Consider the following 22,241-nt stretch of genomic DNA (forward strand, 5'->3'; position numbering starts at 1 on the left):
CCTCCCTCCCTCCCTCCCTCCCTCCCTCCCTTCCTTCCTTCCTTCCTTCCTTCCCTCCTTCCTTCCTTCCTTCCTTTGTGCTTACCTGTTTTGCAGCTCTTTCCATTCTGTTTTCAAGGAAAGTTCTTTAATTTTATCTTCCAACCCTTCTGTTAAATTTTCAAATTATTATTTATGCTGCCAGTCCAAGAACACATTCTTCATGCTCTCTCTCTCTCTTTTTTTTTTTTTGTAACACCCTGTTCTTGTTTTGTAAATGCAGTGACTTCTCTGAGGCTATCGGTTATAAATGTGTTTTGAAGTTATATTCTGTTCTCAGCATACTTTGTTTACCCAAAATTATTTTTCTGTTTGTTTTGGTGTCTGTCTCTCCTGTGGAACCTTTTCTCAAATATCCAGTGATCCCTGGTTGTTATTCCATTTTTTAAGAATGAGGCACTAAAAAAACTGAAAGATCTGTTTGTGGGTTGGGACTTATCAGTTAGTGGTTCTTAATGTTCAGTGATTGTGCAAGAACTCAGATCTTTCATTGGGGGCCCCTAAATATAGGCAGTTTCAAGTATTTTCTTCTTGGGCCAATCAGTTTCTTCAGAGACAGTCTTCAAAGCTCCTATGGATGTTGGGGGAGTGAGATGATATAGGCTTGGCTGCCAGCATTCCAGGAGCCTGGCAGAGGAAGACAGTTCGATGGTTTTACCAATTTGCAAGCAGACCTAACTCCACTTGGCTCTCTCACCCTGGTCCTCAGCTATACCTGGAATCCAGAGACTGTCTTGTCAAACCATTCTAAATCCCAGAGTCAGGGACGGCAGGTGCCTTGACACTGTGGATTTGGATGGGGATCTTATTGCTCGTCATACAAACTTTGAGCTGCTTCACACCCCCCTTTAAGTGAGTCTCGCTGCCTCACCCCCCCATTTGCCGCCATTTCTTCACAGGCCCTGCCCCAAATCATTACTACCTTTCCCTCTAGTTCTTGAAGATTTTTAGCATTCACCTGCTGAATTTTGCTTAATTTATTGGCTCACACTTCATAGACAATTAGATTCTGTAGTTACTGAGATAATTAGTCCACTACCAAGTACTTTTCCCTTTCTAGACCTGCATTTGAGTGGCTAACATCTGCCCACAACCTGCACCTCCCCAGATTCTGTCTTCTGAAAGAAGAACAAGATTTTATTATGTGGAGGGTTTTCATTCTTGGAAATTTATTTCATTGTACCTAAAAATTTTAATTTGTTGATCTTCTCATTTCAAATGTGTCTATCCAGACTTGGAATTGTCATATACTATATTTCTTTTTAGAAGAAAATTCATTTTTTAACTTTGTAATTTTAAAGATCTTAAGCATGTAGTGAGGTCATTAGCTTTGACTGTGATTATTAAGACTGTAACAATTAGTAAAGGAGTAGTTGTATAGCTGTATTTATTTTTGTATACAATATGAAGTCCTAATCTAAGATATATATATTTATCATTGTTCCGACACCCTTCCAAATTAGTTTTAAATGCCAGGTTGGGAAAAACTTTTTAAGTCCTTGTACTGGGTTTTTTTTTTTTTTTCTGTGAGTGTGTGTGTGAGAGTGTGACTTTTCTGCTGTTGTAAACACTTTTACAGTAAATACTTTGTCACTGACTGAAATGTACCTATTAAGTTACACACAAAAACTTATGTATGGAAATGAGTGTGACTTTTCAATTCATTGTTTTCATTCAAATAATTTATTTTCATTGTAGAAGTTTTACAAGTGAGAAGTTTATTTTTATTGAATCATAATTGATAATGCATATTTTGGGGATTCTGTTGACATATGTTGATCAAATCATTATTAGTATGTATATTGTCACAAATCATACTTATTCTTTATGCCCTTTGTCCATCTCTCCCCATCCCCCTCTCCTTCCTACCTCCTGCCACTGATAACCCTAGATTTCTTTTCTCCCTCTAAAGAGTAACAGTTACTCTGTTGATTTGTTGCCTAGATGATCTGTCCAACGAGGAAAGGTGTGTTCAGGTCTCTCAATATAATTATAGAGCAGATGCTGCTTCTGTCACTCTGGAATGGGCTTTGTGGAGAGAGACATCCTATTCTTTTTTTTGGTCTCTACTGGTGACTCTTCTTGTGTCGTTGCACTCCAGTGGCTGGCGGACCATCTGCGTGGTGGTTTTGACATCTGGCCGCTTTTGCGGCAGCTGTGGTTACTGTGGTGGGCCACCCACATGGAGGTGATGTTTTTGGCATGACCCTTGGTGTTGGCCGTGTACCTGGTTGTGGAGAGGGGTCCATTCCTCAGCACGATGCCCCAGGCCCAAGTGAGAAGTTTAAATGCTGAGTATAAGAAGGGTGAGCTATTGAGGACAAGCTATATGCATTTCTCTATTGGCTGCTTATTTATTTAGCTTTGTGTTTTTATGCATTGTATAAAAAAGTGGAGGAATTTTATTTCTGAGATTGTATGTTGAATACTCATCTTTCTATAATCATAATAACATTAGTTATTGAAGAAGTAACACCATTTATCTGGAGAAATAAATTATAGTAACTCTCTCTCAAAATACAGCTCTGAACTTAGAAGAATGTAGGCTTCTGAGCAGTATGAAGAAAATGGATATAATAAATCCCATGGACTTTACTGTGTGGTCAAAACTGTGTAGCCCTGCTCACACCTTGTCAGAGACCTGTTAACTTTGTCTTAGATGTAAAACTAAATGGAGCCAAGGGAGCAGTGTTGATGAATTGTTAGGAGACTAAAGACAGCAGAAGAGTAAAAACAGCATTAAAACCTAGTAGTCTGAGGTCATGGAGTCTTAAGTGCTGGGCATATCGCATGTGTTCACTCATTTATTCTTACCTATCAGTTGTCTTATTTTAGTGGAGAGAAAGCTGAGCCTGTGACAGGGAATGAGATCCTTCCCTCAACTGAATGTTTCGATACCTAGTGTTTGGGTTTCTAAGTGATAAAACTTTTAAAAAATCTTTTTTGATGGAAAGTTTTTAAATTTTATTAAACCAAGTCTTGTATTTATTTCTTAAACAAAGAATAAATAACAGTGTTTTCTTGACTGACCAGGGTCTATTTCGAACACAAAGTTATCTGTGCCAGCCTGGCAAAGGGTGATGTCTTCAAGTTCTAGTAATATAGTGTGGTGAAAAAATTACAGGTTTTAGACTCTTGCAAACTTCGTTTGAATACCAACCACATGCCTACCATCAGTGAGTCCCTGAACAAACCACTGAACTTCCTGGTTCAACTTTCCCTGTATTTTACCACCCACCTCCTAGTCCCTAGTGCTTGTGTAATGCTTATACAATGCTTATAGACTGAAGTAGTTTTTTTTTTGTTGTTTTTAATAATTTAAAGCTAAATAGTCTGGAAGTACTTTATATTTCTTTTATTTTGTTTCAGTACCTCTTACTTTGTTTTTTTAAATTGCTTTATTCAAGTTTAGTTGACATACCACAAACAGCATATATTTAAATGTACAGTCTGATAAATTTTGACATATCTTTACACCTATGAAACCATTGCCAGTATTAAGATAGTGCACACCTCCATTACCTCAAAAAGTTTCCTTATGCCTGCAATCCCTCCTTTTTCTCCCTCCCTGCCCAAATTATGCATATACATACGGTATGATCCAGCCATCTCACTTCTAAGTGAAAGATAAATGAATGCGTATGTCTGCCTTAAGACTTGTACAAGAATGTTCATAGGACCTTATTTATTTATTTTTATGGCTGGCCGGTATGGGGATCTGAATTGGTGACCTTGAGTTTATGAGGCTGCACTCTAACCAACTGAGCTAACCAGACAGTCCTAGAACCTTTATTCATTGTAATCCCAAACTGGGAACAACCCAAATATCCATCAAAAGTGAATGGATAAACAAATTGTGACATGTCCACACAATGGAATATTATTCAGTAATAAAAAGGAATGAACTATTATATTTAGTTTGAATTGAAGACTGCCATATTTGAAGCAGATTTGCCTTCTTGTATTTTTCTTCATATTGATTTTCATTCCCTTAGCATACACCCCAAAATGAACGAAATTAGCCTGATATTAAGTTAGTTACGGATGAGCTATAAAAGGACAAAGTTATATTTGGATAATTGAGTTGATTATTCAACTCAATTTATAGTCAAAAATCATCAATACGGTTTGTTTTACTACAGCATATATTTCTATAACAACAAATAGCTTATACTCAATTGGTAAATAGGAAATGATGTCAGTGATGGTTGTGTGGGTTTGCATGAGGTTTTTCATAGGCAAGGTACTCCCCAGAATACTGGGAGTAGAATTAAAAAGGAAAGGAAAAAGCCCTCAGATTGGCTGCTGCACAGACAAGTTCTTTTAAGTATAGTTTATGAACAATACAGATGCATTTTTGGAAAAAAATAAAGGTTCCTATACTCAGCTGCCCTTCTCGGCCTTGCTCAGCCCCTGGAGGGTTGTACTCCCCCCTGTGCCTACCTTAATAATAGCCTTGATCAACGGCTTAATGTTCTACTTCATTCTGCATTATTTTAATGCCTGCAAGTCTGCGTTTTCACTTTGTTGTTTCTGCTTATTTTTTCCTGAGTCATTCTGTAACCATGCTGAGTTGCTTGCATGTACTATCCAAGTTATTTCTTAAGGAACCAACAACTGTTATTTTTGATAGACCCTGGTTACAAAGTTGCATAAAATTTGAGTAGTTTGTCCCAACCCTACTTTTTTTTTTTTTTCCTTTTTGTCTTTTTTTCATGACCAGTAATGGGATCGCAACCCTCAGTGTCGCGCCCGTACCGCGACCAGCAACGGGATCACAACCCTCGGTGTCGCGCCCGCACCGCGCTCAACCAGTGAGCAGACTGGTCTCTATATGGGATCCGAACCCTCAGCGGGAGCGCCGCCACGCTCCCAAGGGCTGCACTCTACCGAGTGCGCCACCGGGCCGGCCCCCCAACCCTACTTTTAAAACCCTTTTATTTTATTTTTTTTATTTTGCAGAATGAGAAGTTTTCGTCAGGAATACATTTTGTGGTTTTTCTACTAACAACAACAAAAACACCTGAATGTTAATTTATTTTAAACAATTTCCTGGAATTGTTTTATTAAAATTGCATTTTTTAGTATTTTTAGCTAATACTTATATCTTGCTTACTATGTGTCAAGTGGAGTTCTAAGTGTTTACCAACGATTAGCTCATTTAATCCTCACAACAGTGCTATGTGGTGAGTCTGGTATTATACTTGTTTTACAGATGAAGAAATAGGAAGAACAGAGAGGATGAGTAACTTGCCTTAGTTACTTACCTTAGACACACAAGCACAGGTAGTGCAATTCTATGGACTGTGCTCTTGCTGTGCTACATTGCCTCCTGCCTGGTGGTGAATATAGTAAATTAGATTTGATTATGATTTTGTTTCATAAGTTAAATCGATGGTTTTAGAAAAATTGTGTCTGCATTAAATTTAAGAGGATACTTCAAAAAGTTCATGCAAGGATTTGTATTATCTTTTAATTCTATTATTCCACAAACTTTTTGAAGTACTATCATAAGAGGGAAAAGAGTTGCAGTGAACTCATGAAGACAGTAACTTAACTTCATCTTTTTTAGAAGCTGGGAAAATAATGTTGAATTTAAACCCTTTTGTAATTGTTACAGTAAATAGTTTTTTAGAATTTTTCATTTCATTTGGTTTAGGTATTTATGCTTTTAAATTTCTTCTTAGGCATATCACACCTGAAAAATTTTATGTGGAAGCTTGTGATGATGGAGCAGATGATGTGCTTACCATTGACCGTGTGTCCACAGAGGTTACTCTTGCAGGTATTTTATAGCCAGATTTAGAAGTGTCTGAGAAAGATTTTATAAGTGAATTGCAGTAACTAAAATAAATTACTCACGGGTATGTCAGTGTGTGGGTCTCTGAGTGCCTTCATATTAAAATTTTCATTCTTGCTACCTTATTTAATTTTTATACATTAATTTTATGCTATCTCCTTTTTATGAAAAAGAGAAATGATCTTGGAAAATTTAGGCAGCACTTAATTGTTTGTAAGTATTTAAAAATATAATGATTTCTTTCTTTGTATTTGGTTTAGATGTCTAAGCTGCTTTCCAGCTCTAAGATTTAAGGTATTTGAGTGTGAAAAAGTTGTTTCAGTTTTAAGTGTACGGAATTTTAACAGCTGCTTTTGTTATTCTTTTGAAACTTTTCATGACTGTGAGGCTAATTTAATAAATGAAAAATAGAATATACTTTACTAAAACTTTTAAGCATTTCAGGCAAATGATGTTCTAAGCTTTATCTACCTACCCAGTTATATTTTAGTTTTGCTTCTCAGGGGTGTGAAAAACATTTTTTTTTTTTCCAATTGTGTGGAACACTCTTGTTCTGAATAAATTAATGTGAAAAATTTTTGCTGACAAATTAATATAGTATGTGGTATCTCATTTAGAATTCCACTTTTCATTTGTTTAAAAATTTCAGTTCACCTTCAGATAGTTCTGTATTTGTTTTTTCCTTTAAAAATAATATTTGAATAACAATAGAGTAGGCATTCGGTAAATATCTTTTCAATGGACAAAATGAAATATATTTTCAGTGGGATAGTAAAGTGTAAGAAAAGTATGGCTATTAAATTTCCATTTCCTTGGTTATCTGGCTTTTGTGGTAAGTATCATATATAATTTTCCTTTGATCAAATAGAATTAAAGCCCTGTTTTAGTTTGATAATTTGGCATTTCCTGTTTGTCTGATGCTTGGTGGCTGCTCTCTCAAGATAGCTGATTAGTGTTAACCAGTTTTAATATAGTTCTCCTGAAGTTTAAATACACTTCTTTTTTATGCCATATTGATACATCGTAGTGTCTTATAAGAGCTTTAGTATGGGTTTATTTTCAGTTATTTTTGACCTTTCTGTGACATTTTATTTGTAGGTATAGATTGCAGCCCCATTTGAATAGACCAAAAGCTAAAGGTTGTGAATAGTTTGGCTGTAAAGATGATGATACCAAGCAGTCATCAGTAGACACGTGATGAAATACTTTGACCCAAAGTCATTGACGATGAGAGGCTGACTCGCTGACAATTTTCTTAGCTAGTTTCTTTTTACCATGAGGAATGTAAACTATGGCCTTGGAAAGAGGAATTTTTTTTTCCATGGAAAGCTAACGTGTATTCTCAGAATTACCACAGTTTTATTGCTGCAATTAATGTAACTTAAAGCTCTATCAATAGTACATTTAAGTTTATAAGATAATTTCAGTATATTCAGAATTTTCTCTGAGCTTTTCACTACTGGCATTCCTATTTATCTTGTTAGTTAATTGTGGCATAGCATTACTAAGTAAATTGAATTATTAAGAGAAACAGAAGTGAATTTTAGACCTTAATCAGAATCACTTTATTCATAATTAATTATTTAGAATAAAAGAATTACTGTAATGACTGCCTTTGAGAATGAGTGCTTGGGTTTGTAGCAGTGTTTCTCAAATGAGTTTCAGGATGATAATAAGCTGTAACCGAAAGGAAAGTTTTAAACCCCATAGGTTCAGGAATCCTTGGATGAAACAGTGGAACAGCTTCCTTTTACTGTAGGCCTTCTCAGAGCCTTTATTCTCCTAATGTGAGTTGTGATTCTTTCTCCAGGAGAGGGAATGGAGGAGTTTGGGGTGCAGCAAAGTAAATTTGACCGTGGGACTCTCTCTCCTCCCTTTTTGACGTTGTTTTCTAAGCTCGAGTTCCACAAAATGTTTTTTATAATGTAAGGTACTATTTTATTAATAAGGGCATTATTGATCAAATCAGGGTTAATGAGGATGCCTCCCTGCATACCTGTATAAATTGCTGTTAGACACAAGGAGGAGGCTTTTCCTTCCTCCTTCTTCCCTTGGATCTTTGCCTCCATTCCCATTTTCTTAAATGTAGATGGGCACGTCTTTTTTTTGCATTCTGTTAGTTGAATGTTAGGATTAAAACCTTGTCTCAGACTCTCACTTTCTCTAATTCTCTTTAAGGGGTGGGTACTTAGTTTCTGACAAGCAGTGGATAAATTTGGTTAAAAATTGACAGTAGAAATAACCCATGATTCACCTGATGAGGAAGCTGAAGCATATTACTTTTGGCACCATATTCTAGATGGGCTGAGTCCTTTCCGTTATATGTAACATGGACATCTTAATTTTATGTTCTGCCAAAATTGAGGTCCAACATTAATGAAGGAATATTGCTTTCTTAGAACAAATCATACAGATTAATTTAGTTGGAGTAACTATTGAAGTCAAACTAAATTACCATTTCTATTGGTCAGCTTTTACTATATGATTTTTCTTCCCCCCCCCCCCCTTTTAAAGTCAAGAAAGATGTTCCTCCTTCAGCTGTCACAAGACCAATATTTGGTATACTGGGCACAATTCGTCTGGTGGCAGGTAAGACAAAATAAGCTAAGATGGGCAAAGAAGGTAATTAAATTGACAATGTTAGAGTATAAGATGAAGGCGTAGGCATACTTCATATTATGGTTTAGGGAGTAAATTTCTAGTTTAGATATTTGTTGTTAATTTCTAAGAGTTATATCCCCCAAATGGTTAAATTTATCATCCTGAGGGTTTTTTTTTTTTTTAAAGAAAAAGCTTAAGTATTTGGTTTTATTTTAACTATAGCCAAAATCTCCAGTCACCTAGACATTTTTCATATTTCAAGAGTATTTAAATAAAAAGTTTAATGCATTGATGGATTAATGTATTCTGCACTTTCAGTTCTATAGTGATATGACATAGTGCATGTTAGAGGATGTTTCTTGGTTCTGCATTATTAAGAAGCTGATTTTTGTTTACTTAAACTTTATTTCATTGAACTGTTTTTTGGCTTTTTCAGGGTGGCTGACAATATAGTATGGGGCTTTGAGCCCATTACCTCAGTGTTATAAGGCCGTGCTCTAACCAGCTGAGCTAACTGGCCAGCATCATTGAACTTTCTTTAAAATTCCTCTTATTTCGGGCCGGCCCGGTGGCGCACTGGATAAGTGCGCCGCTTGGGAAGCGCGGCGGCGCTCCCGCCCGAGGGTTCGGATCCCACATACAGACCGGTTCCCGCTCACTGGCTGAGCGAGGCGCGGGAGCGACCCCGAGGGTTGCGATCCCGTTGCCGGTCCCCGGTCCGGTACGGGGGCAACACTGAGGGTTGTGATCCGTTGCCGGACACGGAAAAAGACAAAAAAAAAAAAAAAAAAATCTTCTTATTTCAGGCACTGTGCTAGATACTTGTTATAAAAGATTAAAGTCCCTTTTGTCTTCAGTTCACAGTCTAGTGAGAGAGACATATAAGTAGCAAATTACGGCAGTGCAATGTGTGACAAGTTCTAGGAAAGAGAGGTACACAGGAAAACGTCCAGGGAAGTACTTGTGGGTAGATCATTGAACAGATCTTAAGAATTGATTTAGTGAGAAAGAGTTACTCTGTTTTATTTGTGGAGGGAGGAGGTGGCCAGGATCAGGAGTGGTGTATTGTGCATGGTACTGTGATGACTCCTTGATTCGTAACCATCACCCATGTAATATTGCAGTAACCTGTTATACTGCCCCAGCTCATTCTCTACCATTTAGAATAACATAAAAGACATAGCAGTGGTGTAGATAGACATCGACCTGCAGTGGTCAGATCGCATGACCTATGATGCTTTAAGCTGTGTTCTGTATGCCTTGGGGGTGACAGCAGAGAGAAAGAGAAGTATTTTTCTGTCTCCACTTTCCACCTGCTAAGATGACTCCTTGGTTACCAAAAGCTTTTGCTTTTATCTTTTTGAGAAAAAATTTAAAAAATAATATGCTGATCTTTCTAATCATAAATTGTAAGATTGCTTAAAAAAAACGGGGCCATTATCTGAGTAGCTCAATACAATCTCATTCTGCTAACCTTTAAAATTTAAACAATAAGGACTGTTACTTTTGGCTTTCATGTTGCCTTTTTTATATTTATGTGTGTTTGGCTTTGCTTTTTGCAGGTAATTATCTTATTGTCATTACCAAAAAGACAAAAATAGGTGAATTTTTCAATCATGTAATCTGGAAAGCAACAGATTTTGATGTCCTTTCTTATAAGAAGACAATGTTACACTTAACTGATATTCAGGTAAGAACTGGAAGCAGTTATTAATTGCAAAACCCAAAGAAGTACCGTAGAGCAGGGGGTTGCAGAATACAGAGAATGATGGATTTCTTTAAGTCTAATTATTTAAGCAACCTAGAGAGTAAGGCCACTCTACCTATTTTTATACCTAGCCATAAAAAATATTTTTAAAATATTGTTTGTGTTTTATTGTTCTTGGTTTGTTATTTATTCTCGGTGTTACTGGGCCCTTCATGATTTTATGTGTTTCATTTGTCAAATGAGGATAGTTATGCCAATCTAGCAGGGTTGTTGTGACAATTAAAGAGAATCTATGGAAAGTGTCTGGCACATCATAACCTAAGGTGATGATGTTTTGTTAAAACAACTCTTCTGCCCATTAGAGTAAAACTTGTAACAAATACCAAAGGGAAGGAGTCCTACATAATCAAATCATAATACTACCCTACAATATTTATGAGCATCTTCTGTGTGTTAGAAGCTATTGTAGGTCCCAGGGAAATGGTGAGCGTACCCTTCTCTGGCCCAGTCCTTCCGTCAGTGGTATTTAACAGGGCAAGACTTAAGGGTTTTTATTTTTACTCTTTTCTCATGCCAACAAATTCCTTTTCAACTATAACATATACTGATATTTTCCCCCTTTGTTTACAGTTACAAGATAATAAAACTTTCTTAGCAATGATAAGCCATGTCCTGAGTATGGATGGATTTTACTTTTCAACGACATATGATTTGACCCATACTTTGCAGCGGCTGTCTAATACTAGTCCAGAATTCCAAGAAATGAGTCTCCTGGAGAGGGTAAACTTGATCTTTGGTTATTTTTATTATTTTTATTTATTTTTAGGTTTTTTTTAAAGGGACACATCTCTATTTTATCCATTAAAATTTACATCGATTTTTCTCAATCCTGGCTGTATTAGGATAATGCATGGGGCTTTGAAAACCTATCATGTTTCACATATACATCACAATTCTTTTTTTTTTTTTCTTTTTGTCTTTTTTCATGACCGGTAATGGGATCGCAACCCTCGGTGTCGCGCCCGTACCGCGACCGGCAATGGGATCGCAACCCTCGGTGTCGCACCCGCACCGCCTCAACCAGTGAGCGGACTGGTCTCTATATGGGATCTGAACCCTGGGCGGGAGTGCCGCCGTGCTCCCAAGCGCCGCACTCTACCGAATGCGCCACCGGGCTGGCCCTATACATCACAATTCTAAATTGATTCCCTGAAATTCGTATTTGTACACAGACAGGATTAAAAACCACTGATGTAGATATTCATAAATTTGTCGAAACACACATATAGTTAGAGGAAAACCTTTTAGAATTTGTATTTTTGCATAAATATTACTAGGCTATCAAGTGCTATCTCTCAGGTGTCAAATCTTCCAACTAACATTGCATTCATTTGTAATTTCTTAGCTCTCAGTGTTCCTAGTGTACCAGTTCCATTACCAGCATGATGAGGCTTATAAAATTAATGTTCTAACAGTTGATGTTCTTTCTTTTTCTTTTTCTTTTTTTTTTTTTTGTCTTTTGTCTTTTTTCCGTGTCCGGCAATGGATCGCAAGGAGCGCCGCCGCGCTTCCCAAGCGGCGCACTATCCAGTGCGCCACCAGGCCGGCCCCAGTTGATGTTCTTTCTGCACTGATGTTATTTATAATTTTCCTAACTAGATAAGTAACAATTGATTTAATAACTTGGAAAATATCTCTTTAAGTTTTTTGGTGGTGTTTTTGCTTTTTTTTTTTTTAAATGAGTGTATCTTTAAAACTAGGCCTCAAGTGATCTCTACTTAAAGTTTCTGCTCTTCAGAAACCCGGATAATTGCTGCTTTGGTTTTTTTTTTTATTAAAAAATCTTAGGTGTGTTTAGGGGGCAGATGGAATTTAACAGGTTGCTACTTGTTACCTATTAAGTTGGACCATATGAAATTGCCAGTAATTAATCTGTTTTGACCAATAAAAATGATAATTTCATATAGTTTAACTTCAGTATTTTAGATGACTGGCTGTTTGAGGCAATATTTTATACTCTAATCTAGTAAAATTATAGGTAGGCTTAGATGTAAGTTTAGATGTAGGCTAACCAATCAAGACATTTGACTTTTAACTACAAAGAGAATGTTGGTTTTAAAAGCAGTTGCTGCATTCTCCATTTGTTTATCAAATGTCTCTCAAATGCCTGCTATGTGCCAAACACTGTACTAGCCATTGGGGGCCCAGAATGAAAAGCCGTGGCCTCTACCTTGTGAGAACCTACAGTCTCCCGGGGAATCAAAAGTCCAAGGAATGACACAACAAGACATGATTGCTGAATGGAGACATGTACCAAAGTATAGTGGGATCCTGAAGAAAGGAGGGTCTCACTCTGCCTGCAAGTGTCAGGGATGACTTTACAAAGGAAGCTAACTTTGGAGCTGAGACTTAATGATGAGTAGGCCTTGTTGGTCAGGTGACAGTGGGAGAGGGAGGGTTCCAGGCAGAGGCGGTAGCAATATTAGGCTAAGCTGAAAAAGCCATCTCATCTGTTGGAATGGGATGGGATGGGAAATTTTTGTCAGCTAATCAAAAGTCAGTTCAAGTTAACATAAGGAATCATAAAAGTAATAAATGAAACATATTCTTTAAACATTTTAACTTAAAACATAGAATTTTGTATTGACTGATTAGTACTTTTATGTAGGGCGACAGGCTTTTCTTTGATTTTTGATTCCTTGATTCTAAATTGTCTTTCATGGGTAAATTACATCAGTAAGGCTTTTTGGTTGAGTCTTTTTATAGACTTTGACATTTACAGAACAGTGTATAAGTGCAGAATCCTGTAGATTTTTACTGTGTTTCTCTAATCTTTTTTAGTTGCCATTCCCACTCCTAATTCAGCAGCAATTTTGTTTTAGGAACTTGCCTCTTATCAAGTTATATTTCAAATTATTCAACTTTATAGAAACGGGTTCATTTTTAGTCATATTTCATGGGTTTGTAAAATATTTGGTTAAATTATGTAATGATGAATAACAAGTATGACTGGCACAAACCAATTGGAAACACACACCTGAATCTCAGGAAGTGAGATTCAGCTGATTATGGCCAAGTGCAAGAGCCATATCCTGTGACTTTACGGGTAGGAGAGGGAGGAGTGTGGTTCAGTTGGTATGCTTTATAAAGAGATTGGAGAGAATTGGTTAATCTACTGAGCCATTTAAGTAGAGATTGTTGTGGGGGCTTCTTCTGTATTTATAGATCAAAAGTCAGAGTGGCCAGAAATGAGATCAGAATTAAGTAGGGGCTGCCAGATCCCAGGACGTGTTAAGCCATACGAAGATTTGGTTCTTTAGAATGACAGTCATTGAAGAATTTGAAGCAGATAGGAGACAGGGCATGCTAGAGAACTCTGGCAGCATCATTGAGGAAAAGTAGGCAGGGCTAACACCAAAACTTAAAGCAAGGGAAGCTGTTTTAGTAGTTAGGCTGGAGTCAAGTGTTGGTCAAGGATAGTGGGAATAGAAATGTAGAAAAGAGGATGGATTTTGAAGGAGATTTAGGACTTGACGATTGGTTAAATGTAAGGGAAAGAAAGACCCTGAGAGGACTCCCAGGTTTCTGTCTGACCTGAGGCAATGAGCAGGAATACCTGGAGGAGGGACAGATTTGACGGGGAGGTGTGTTCTATTCAGAGCATGTCAAAGAAACCTGCTTCTAGCCACCAGAGGGAGACATTGATTGGTGTAGTTTTCTTCTGTAGAAAATCAACTTAGCAGGAGATATTTTATTAAATTTCAAAACTTCTCTTAGGCAGATCAGCGGTTTGTATGGAATGGTCATCTTCTCAGAGAACTTTCTGCTCAGCCAGAGGTAATGTGTGCTGAATAAATCCTGCTTATTTCTTATAGTCCAAGTTTTAATTGAATACAAATTATAAAACAACTACCTAATCACCAAGGATTTTGATAAATAATTCTAATTTAACTCTGTTTATAACTTACAAACTTTGATCAGGTCTATTCTCTCACATTATTCTATGTTAAAGACATCTAATTATTTTACTCTGAACTTCTATAGAAGCCTTAAGTAAAAATACATTGCTTTCTCTAACTAAAAGAGATTGAATAGGTGTTGGTTGATGAATAATGGAGAAATGAGGGGTCAGGGCTAAGTCCCTAGGCTTAGTGGAGAGCTCTGCATTTATTTGACTCCCTTTAGTCACCCAGGAGAGACATACATAGTTGCCACCATCTTCTGTCCTTTGTTTACACAAGTGAACTACAAACAAGGACACTCAGCTAGGGAAACATAGTATATTGAATCTAGCTAAATAGATTTATCTAATTGCTTTATTTCTTGTCATTTGCTATGCTTTTTTTGGAAAAGTAGTTTGAGCTGCAAACAATTAGCATGGGATATCTTTTCCCTGGAGGAGTGAAGTTTTGTAGGCAAGGACTGAAAAGGAGGTAAACATTCTGAAACTTCATGTAGTTTTATTAGTGTTCCAAAATCTGTGAATATTTAAGCCTAAATGATTGTAACACACACTTAATGTTACATTAGAAAAAATATCTTTAAAATTAAAAGTTACAAATAAGCTTACTATCTTGTTATGTTTCTATATTACCTCCCTGTGTATACGTATCTTTAATGTAATGCTGCTTTTTATTTATTTATTTTTAAAGTATATTGATTCTAAATATATATCTCCATTTCAGGTCCATCGGTTTGCTCTTCCAGTGTTACATGGCTGTATCCTTGCATAATATTACTCTTTAGTGTCTGTCAGTCTTTATTTAAATTTTATTATAAGGTAGATTTAGAGACTGTCTCAAATATTGCATGAGCAGAATATTTCAGAATTAGTAGAAATTGCTGTTAATAAAAAAATCAAACTCCTTTATGTAAAATCTTAGAATATTGATTGTAAGTGACCATTTTTTTTAAAAAAAAGAATGAATTACTCAGGTTAAATTATTCTTTCTCTGTTCAAGAGTCCTGGGGCTGGTGACTTAAAGAGAAGGAATAAGTATACTGTATTTTGCCTTTATTTGATGTTGTCTTGAATCTTACACAAGAGTAGTTCGAACCTGGCTGCTAAGTGAAAACTTTTCTTAGTAATTAAAAAAGCTAAACTCAGGAACTAGGGTGACCAGCAACTTGGAGAGGAATATTACGGTTAAAAATTTTATTTACTGGTCGAAATAGTGACAGAAAAGTGAAAATAGATGGAGTACAAAGAATAATGCTTAGTGGTGGGGAAATCATAGTACAAATGCAAAATGAGTGATGATTATCTAATTGTAGGTTCATTTAAAAAACATATCATAAACATCATAATAAAAATAGGGAAGCAAAGTGAGGTGGCTCTTGAAGTATAAGCACAATATATGCGGATGAGTGCCTATAATCAGGACTGTGCCCTGCAGAAACTGAGGTGACATCTTTCTATCAAGTACCCTGAGAAGCTTATTAACACAACAATCTATGATTTATTTATTCATTATATTAATATGATTTCATTAAATTATTTTGCTTGTTACACTTAAAAGGAGAAAAGTAGTGGGGGAAACATTTCCCACGGTTGTGGGGGAATAAAAATCAGAAAGATTTCAAGATAAAAACTTTTGTTTATTCCTCTCCACCCACTCCCTCCCCTCCATGTAGAGCTTTCCAAGTTCTCCTAAGGATAAAATAAGAACAAATGTGTTCAGGTAGTAAGGATTTGAGCCAACTGTTTTTTGTTTTTTTTTAAATGAGATTGTGACTAGACAAATAATATCAAGTGAGGTTACAAAACTTTTTTTTCTAGGCAGTTTTAGAAACAGTTTACCCATTTAGCATTAAAGCTTTATTTATAGGATAAAATAAGAACAAATGTGTTCAGGTAGTAAGGATTTGAGCCAACTGTTTTTTGTTTTATTTTAAATGAGATTGTGACTAGACAAATAATATCAAGTGAGATTACAAAACTTTTTTTTCTAGGCAGTTTTAGAAACAGTTTACCCATTTAGCATTAAAGCTTTATTTATTTATTATTATTATTATTATCAATGGTAATTTTATTCTGCTTTGTATTTTAAGTGGGCCTGATAGGTATTGTCATTACTCCAGCTTTCATCAAATTTACTTGGTGAAAGAACTATATGGACATACTTTAGATGAGCTTTTGTTTAATGTATTATTGACTAAAAATATAGTCACATGTTTCACATATATACAGAGAGATCAGCAAATACAAAGGCCCCATGGCAAGAGCATGACTGGGGCAGAGAGAGTAGGAAGAGAGGGGTGGGAGCTGTGTTCTGGGAGGTAGGTGGGCCCAGATTACTCATGGGAAGGACTATGTCTTTTACTTTAACTGTGATGAGGAGCTGTTGGGGGGATTTGAGTAGAAGACTGGCATAAGACAGGATCACTCTGTGGCGTAGAGAATAGGCCAAAGATTAGCACACGTGGATACAAGGAACAAGGAACCTGGTTACAGTCATCCAGGTGAGAAGTGATGATGTCTAGGACCAAGATGGTAGCAGTGATGGTGGTGAGAAATGGTCAGATTTTAGATAAGTTTTGAAGGCAGAGCTAATAGCATTTTCTGACAGATTGTGTGTGGTGTATGAAAGAGGAATTTAGTATGACTCTAAGGTTGTTGGCCAGAATGTAAGTGGAAGGAAGCCATCCACTGAGGTGGGTAAGAGTCTGGAGGTGGAAAGGAGGCAGAAGAGTATCTGGAGTTCCATTTGGACATGTTAAGCTGAGATTTCTATAGATATCCAGATACAGATGTCAGGAAGGCAGTTAGATATATGGGACTAGAGTTCAGGGGAGAAGTCCCTGACGGAGACATAAATTTGAGAGTCCTCAGGGTATAATGGTATTTAAAGCCTTGAAGCTGGATGTGATTGTCAAAGGAAGGAATGTATATAGAGAAGAGAAAAGGTCTGGAGAAAGAGAGAAGACAACCTGAGTTGGGGTTCTAGGTAGTAAAAAATGTTAGAGCCACAGACAGTAGGCTTCAGGGAGGATGAAAGACTTCTGAAGTGACAGAACCAAAGTAAGTGAGCTGAAAAGGCAGGTCACATGATTACTCCAAGATTTAGAAGTTAGGGAAATTAAGATGAACCAGCAAAGGCCAGTGAGGAAGGGGCAAACTAACCAGTGAGTGCAGTATCCCAGCAGCAAATGAAGATGTTTTCAACAAGAGGGTGTTACTGGCTGATATGCTGCTGGTTGGTTAAATGTGATGACTATTGCAGAAGGAGGTTGTGTTCTTCCTCCTCAGTTGAGGGAGGGACACTTCTAAATGCTGATGAGAAAGAATTTGGTGAAGGGGTAAATTGGTGAAGGTGCATGCTGGAGTGGGTGTCTCTGAGTGTGTTGTAGGGTTGGGGGTCTAGTGCACAGGTAGAGGGCCTGGCATAGGCAGCTCATCCACAATCATAGAAGGAAAACAGATATGTGGATGCAGGTGGGTGTATAAATGTAGTGGGAGCATGTGGAGGGCTTTTATTTTCACAGTTAAATAGGAAGTGAAGTCATCAGCTGTGAGTGGAATGAGGCACGAGTGTTAGAGGCTGAGGAGAAGTGTGAAATGGACATCCTGGAGAGTGGCAATAGGTGGCCCTGGGAGTAACTCATTGATAAAAGACTAGAAGTAAATACATTTACATTTTTCAAATTATCTCACAATGAGGGGATTCATCGTTTTTATTTGTCCCTTGTTCCTTCAGTGCTTTCTGGATTCTCTAAAATGTTTATATATGTATTTGTCTTGTAATCAGAAGAAAATGATTTATATTCTCTGCTAGATTTATCTTTTAAGGGCAGGCTCATGTCTCACAATAGATAAAATCCCTAGTGCTATAGATTTCAAAAGAGAGTGAATTGGGAGCTCAAGTCTGATGATACCAGACTTGAGTAACAGAGAGGGGTGAATCATTAGCACCTCATATTCCTGGTGTTATGTGGTACCACTATTTTGAAAATTACTTGGCATTCTCTTGTTAATTTGCCAGCACTTCTATGCATACCCAATACATTATTACCAGGAAGTATTTACAAGAATATTCACAGCATCATGTTAGAGCAAAACTAAGAACACTACAACTTCTGTCAGCAGCAGAACTAGGTCTTTTGTGGTATGATCCTTATAGATTTTGCACAACACTGAAGAGGAATGAACTATTGCTTGATGCAGTATAAGGGTGAATCACAGGAACTTATGGGGAAAAAAAAGGGCTTGAAGTTTATAAAGAGTGTGCTGCCATTTTTATAGAACTCAAATGCAAGCTGTGTTTTTAAGTCATGATTACATGTGATGAGACTAAAAAGACAGGAGAATGGTCTCCACGAACCCGAGAACATGTTACTTCTGGGCAAGAAGGCAGTTGGATGGAATGGGGCAGGAACAGGTAAATAGACTCAGGGTTTTGACACTGTTCTGAAGTTTGGATGGTAGGTTCATAGATATTTATTTTATTATGCCATTATGCTTTATAATGGATGAATCAAATTATATTAAGAAAAAATGTTACCTGTGGAAAATAACCATAGGGCAAATCTAAATAAATGAGGAAGGAAAAAAGGTAAGACTATTGAAGCAATAAAACAAATCTGTCTTGCTATCATATCTCCCTTCCTTGCCAGTGTGGCAAACAGTTAAAAACCAGGCAATATAAATGTTGGTGAAGATAAGAAGCCAAAGTAATTCTCAAAACATGTTGACATTTCCTGATATGAACAGATGATGTATTTACTCTGTGACCCAGCAGTACTGCTTCTTAGAGCCACTTCCACATGTCCATGTACAGAGATATTTTTGTAGCACTGTTTAAAATAACAAAAACTGGAAACAACCTACATGTCCATGGACAGTGGAATGGATTAATAAAGTGTAGTATATTCATACAGTGGAGAATTATACAGTTATAGCAGTGAATGATCCTCATGAACATAATGTTGAACAAATAAGCAAGCCAAAAGAATACATGCAGAATAATTGCTTTTATGTAAAAAAAAATAAAAGGTCAAAAACTGTTCAAACTAAACAACAAATTGTTTAGTGATAAAACTAGAAAAACAACCAAGAGAAAGATGAACTAAGGGTTAGTGGTTACTTCTTGGAGGATGTAAGGGAGTCCGATGGAGAGGAGCTCCAGGTGCTTCAAAGATATGGGTGGATATACAGGGGGCGCGGTGTGTGTGTGTAATGTTTTTTTATTATGACCAAATATATTTAACATAAAATTTGCCATTTTAGCCATTTTTAAGTGTACAATTCAGTGAGTGGCATTAATTACATTCACAATGTTGTGCAACCAGCATCACTATTTTCAAAACATTTCCATCACCCCTGTCAGAGATTCTGTACCCGTTAAGCAATAACTCACCATACAAAGGTGTTTTTGTAAATATTTATACCCATTATGTATTCTTTTCTGTTTATTATTTTTCATAATAAAAAACACTATTTATCAGGAGAGGTACGCCAATTCCAAAGGCTTCTGCAAATGCTTTACTGTGGTAATGAAATGGAGAGGTCAGTTTGTAAATATTTATACCCATTATGTATTCTTTTCTGTTTATTATTTTTCATAATAAAAAACGCTATTTATCAGGAGAGGTACGCCAATTCCAAAGGCTTCTGCAAATGCTTTACTGTGGTAATGGAGAGGTCACCCTTTATAATTTCCAGGTATATATATGATTCTCCATTACTGATGGTAGCGAATATCAGATAGCAGATACTGTTACCAGCAGTTAGGTGTATTAGTCTATTTCTGTTGCTTATAACAAAATACCTGAAACTGGGTGAAGAAAACAAAATTTATTACTTACAGTTTCTGAGCCTGGGAAGTCCAAAGTCCATCTGGTGGTGGTGACAGATGCAGGGGACTCATTACAAGATGGTGGAAACAGAGAGCAGCAGAGAAAAAGACAGACTCTCTTCTTCTTTTAAATCCCTCAGAACCACACCCCTGACCACCATTTTTAATCCATTCACTACTGCACAGTCCTACAATCCAATCACTTCTTCAAGACTCCATCTTTGAATTACCGTAGTAGGATTTCCCACCCTCTTAACAGTCACAGTAGTGGCTAAGTTTCTAATACATAAAACTTGGGGGATGCAATTCAAGCTTGAATGAGTTTTAGGGGGACATAATTCAATCCACTACGTTAGGGAAATAATTTTATATTAAGGAAAGCTTTTGGGGAGCTACAGTCTTTTTTTCATATTTAGTTTTACTTTTTCTGTTTCAGAAAAAGTAGAGTTACAGTTTCTGTATCTAGGTTATCTTTGTTTAATTTAGTCTGATCTGTAAATCTTCATATGTTTACCAACTGTTATGACTAATTTATATTTTTAATTATGCATGTGATATACTTCAGATTTTTCTTCAACTGCAGTAGCCTAGCCTTCCCCCCCACCCCCATCCTTTTTCCATTTCTTATTTGAAGGTTAATCTATTTTAAATTTATATGTTTTTCATTTAGAGTAGGTTGTTTGGTAATGTGGTTAACAATTCTTTACTTTTAATGGTTGAGGATATCAAGGAAAGGAAAGCATATTATTTAAATAGAAACACTATAGCGAACTGCTTAAACATACTGTTTATATGTCATTATAGGGTATTGACTTGATAAAACTTCACAGTTGAAGATTACAGTACTAAAGGCTCGTGAATATTCATGAAGAAGCCGAAAGATTTCCATATCTTTGTTCTTTTTTTCTCTTAAAGAGAATTTATTAGGGTAAATAGATACAAATTGAATTTATAAATAGTACATATGATTTCTATATATGTTATATTTTTCTTAATGTAGTTAAGTTATTACTATGCATTCGTGCTCTATTAATGGAAAGTACTTTGATTGGATTCTCATCTCAAGGAGGAGTTGTTTTAGAGCTGGTGTGCGCTATTATGTAAGAGGTAAGATTAGTTTCGTCAGCATGATTCAGTATTGGGTCATATCTATCACTAATTAATGTTTTGTCTTGCAGTGACATGAATGTAACCTTTTATATTTTATTTGTGTTTGTTATCATTTGATAGCCTTGATAAGTATTTATCTCCTGCTTTGTTATAATAATTAGGTAGGTCTTTTGTACTTTACTGCAGTTACTGTAATTACATTGTAAATGTTAATGTGATACCATAAGCTGCTTCTTACTGCTTGAGAAGGAACTGATCATGTTTCCTGGATAACTGAAAGCAGAACTGAACTCAGTGTAGTTTTCGATAACCTGAACTCATATCAGAAAGTATTTTCTTCTATTGCTTTTGGTTTCTCTGCATGCATAAAGATAGACATTTGATTTTATGTTTACTTTGTAAACATTTACATTTTAGCATTTATTCTCTAGGCTTTGTTTTAGCAACATGCTAATTGCTCAAACCAAGCTTTTGAATTCTGTATTAAAGGTCACTATCATTAAGAAAAGGAATTTCTCCAGCCTTTCCTTTTTTTTTTTTTATCCTTTTGACCAGAATATATCAGAATAAAATCCTACGGGCCATTAAAAATCATAGAAATTTTGGGCCAGGAAGTTGTAGAGATTATTTGGTTAATCTCTCTCATTATAGATGATACAGCAGAAGAAGAAAGACATTGAGTGGGTGACCAGGCCAAGATCACAGAACCAAAATTAAAGTTAGCAACTCCCTTGTAACTAGATTTTCTTGGATAAAAACATATTTTTTAATTAAGTTTTTAGAACAGGTAATGCATTTACATATTCCAAAAATTAAAAAGTATTTTTAAAATACAGTAAAAAATATTTCCCATTTCTGACCTCATCTGTTTGGTCCTTACCCCCCTACTAGCTAATCAAACGTTAGTTTCTTGTTTATCTTTCTGGATAATTTTTATGCTATTACACGTATGCATTTTTCTCTTATGGACAATGATTATATTCTATGCACATTTTTCTGCACCTTGGTTTTGTTTTTCTTAATATGTTTTGGAAATTTTTTAATAAAGATCTCTTTCTCTGTCTCTCTTTAGAATAATAACATATTGTTTTTAATAGGAATTATGGAAGGAAACAGGCATAGCCTGTGCTTCTTTTTTTTTTTTTTTTTTTCCTTTTTGTCTTTTTTCGTGACCAGCAACGGATCGCAA

General features: G+C 36.2%; 1 protein-coding gene across 1 annotated transcript in view; it reads left to right on the forward strand.

Annotated features, from left to right (window-relative positions):
- Nucleotides 1-5,718: 5,718 nt before the first annotated feature.
- SACM1L (SAC1 suppressor of actin mutations 1-like (yeast)) overlaps nt 5,719-22,241 on the forward strand; it is a 45,672-nt gene continuing 29,149 nt past the window's right edge. The window contains exons 1-7 of the mRNA XM_008579206.1: nt 5,719-5,824; nt 8,354-8,428; nt 10,003-10,130; nt 10,779-10,928; nt 13,926-13,985; nt 14,834-14,867; nt 20,948-21,049. Of these exons, the coding sequence (XP_008577428.1) occupies nt 10,107-10,130; nt 10,779-10,928; nt 13,926-13,985; nt 14,834-14,867; nt 20,948-21,049 (370 nt within the window). The 5' untranslated portion in view covers nt 5,719-5,824; nt 8,354-8,428; nt 10,003-10,106. The remainder of the gene's footprint in view (nt 5,825-8,353; nt 8,429-10,002; nt 10,131-10,778; nt 10,929-13,925; nt 13,986-14,833; nt 14,868-20,947; nt 21,050-22,241) is intronic.

This window comes from Galeopterus variegatus, unplaced genomic scaffold (genome assembly GCF_000696425.1).
Source record: "Galeopterus variegatus unplaced genomic scaffold, G_variegatus-3.0.2 Scaffold1832, whole genome shotgun sequence".
Taxonomy (NCBI): Eukaryota; Metazoa; Chordata; class Mammalia; order Dermoptera; family Cynocephalidae; genus Galeopterus; species Galeopterus variegatus.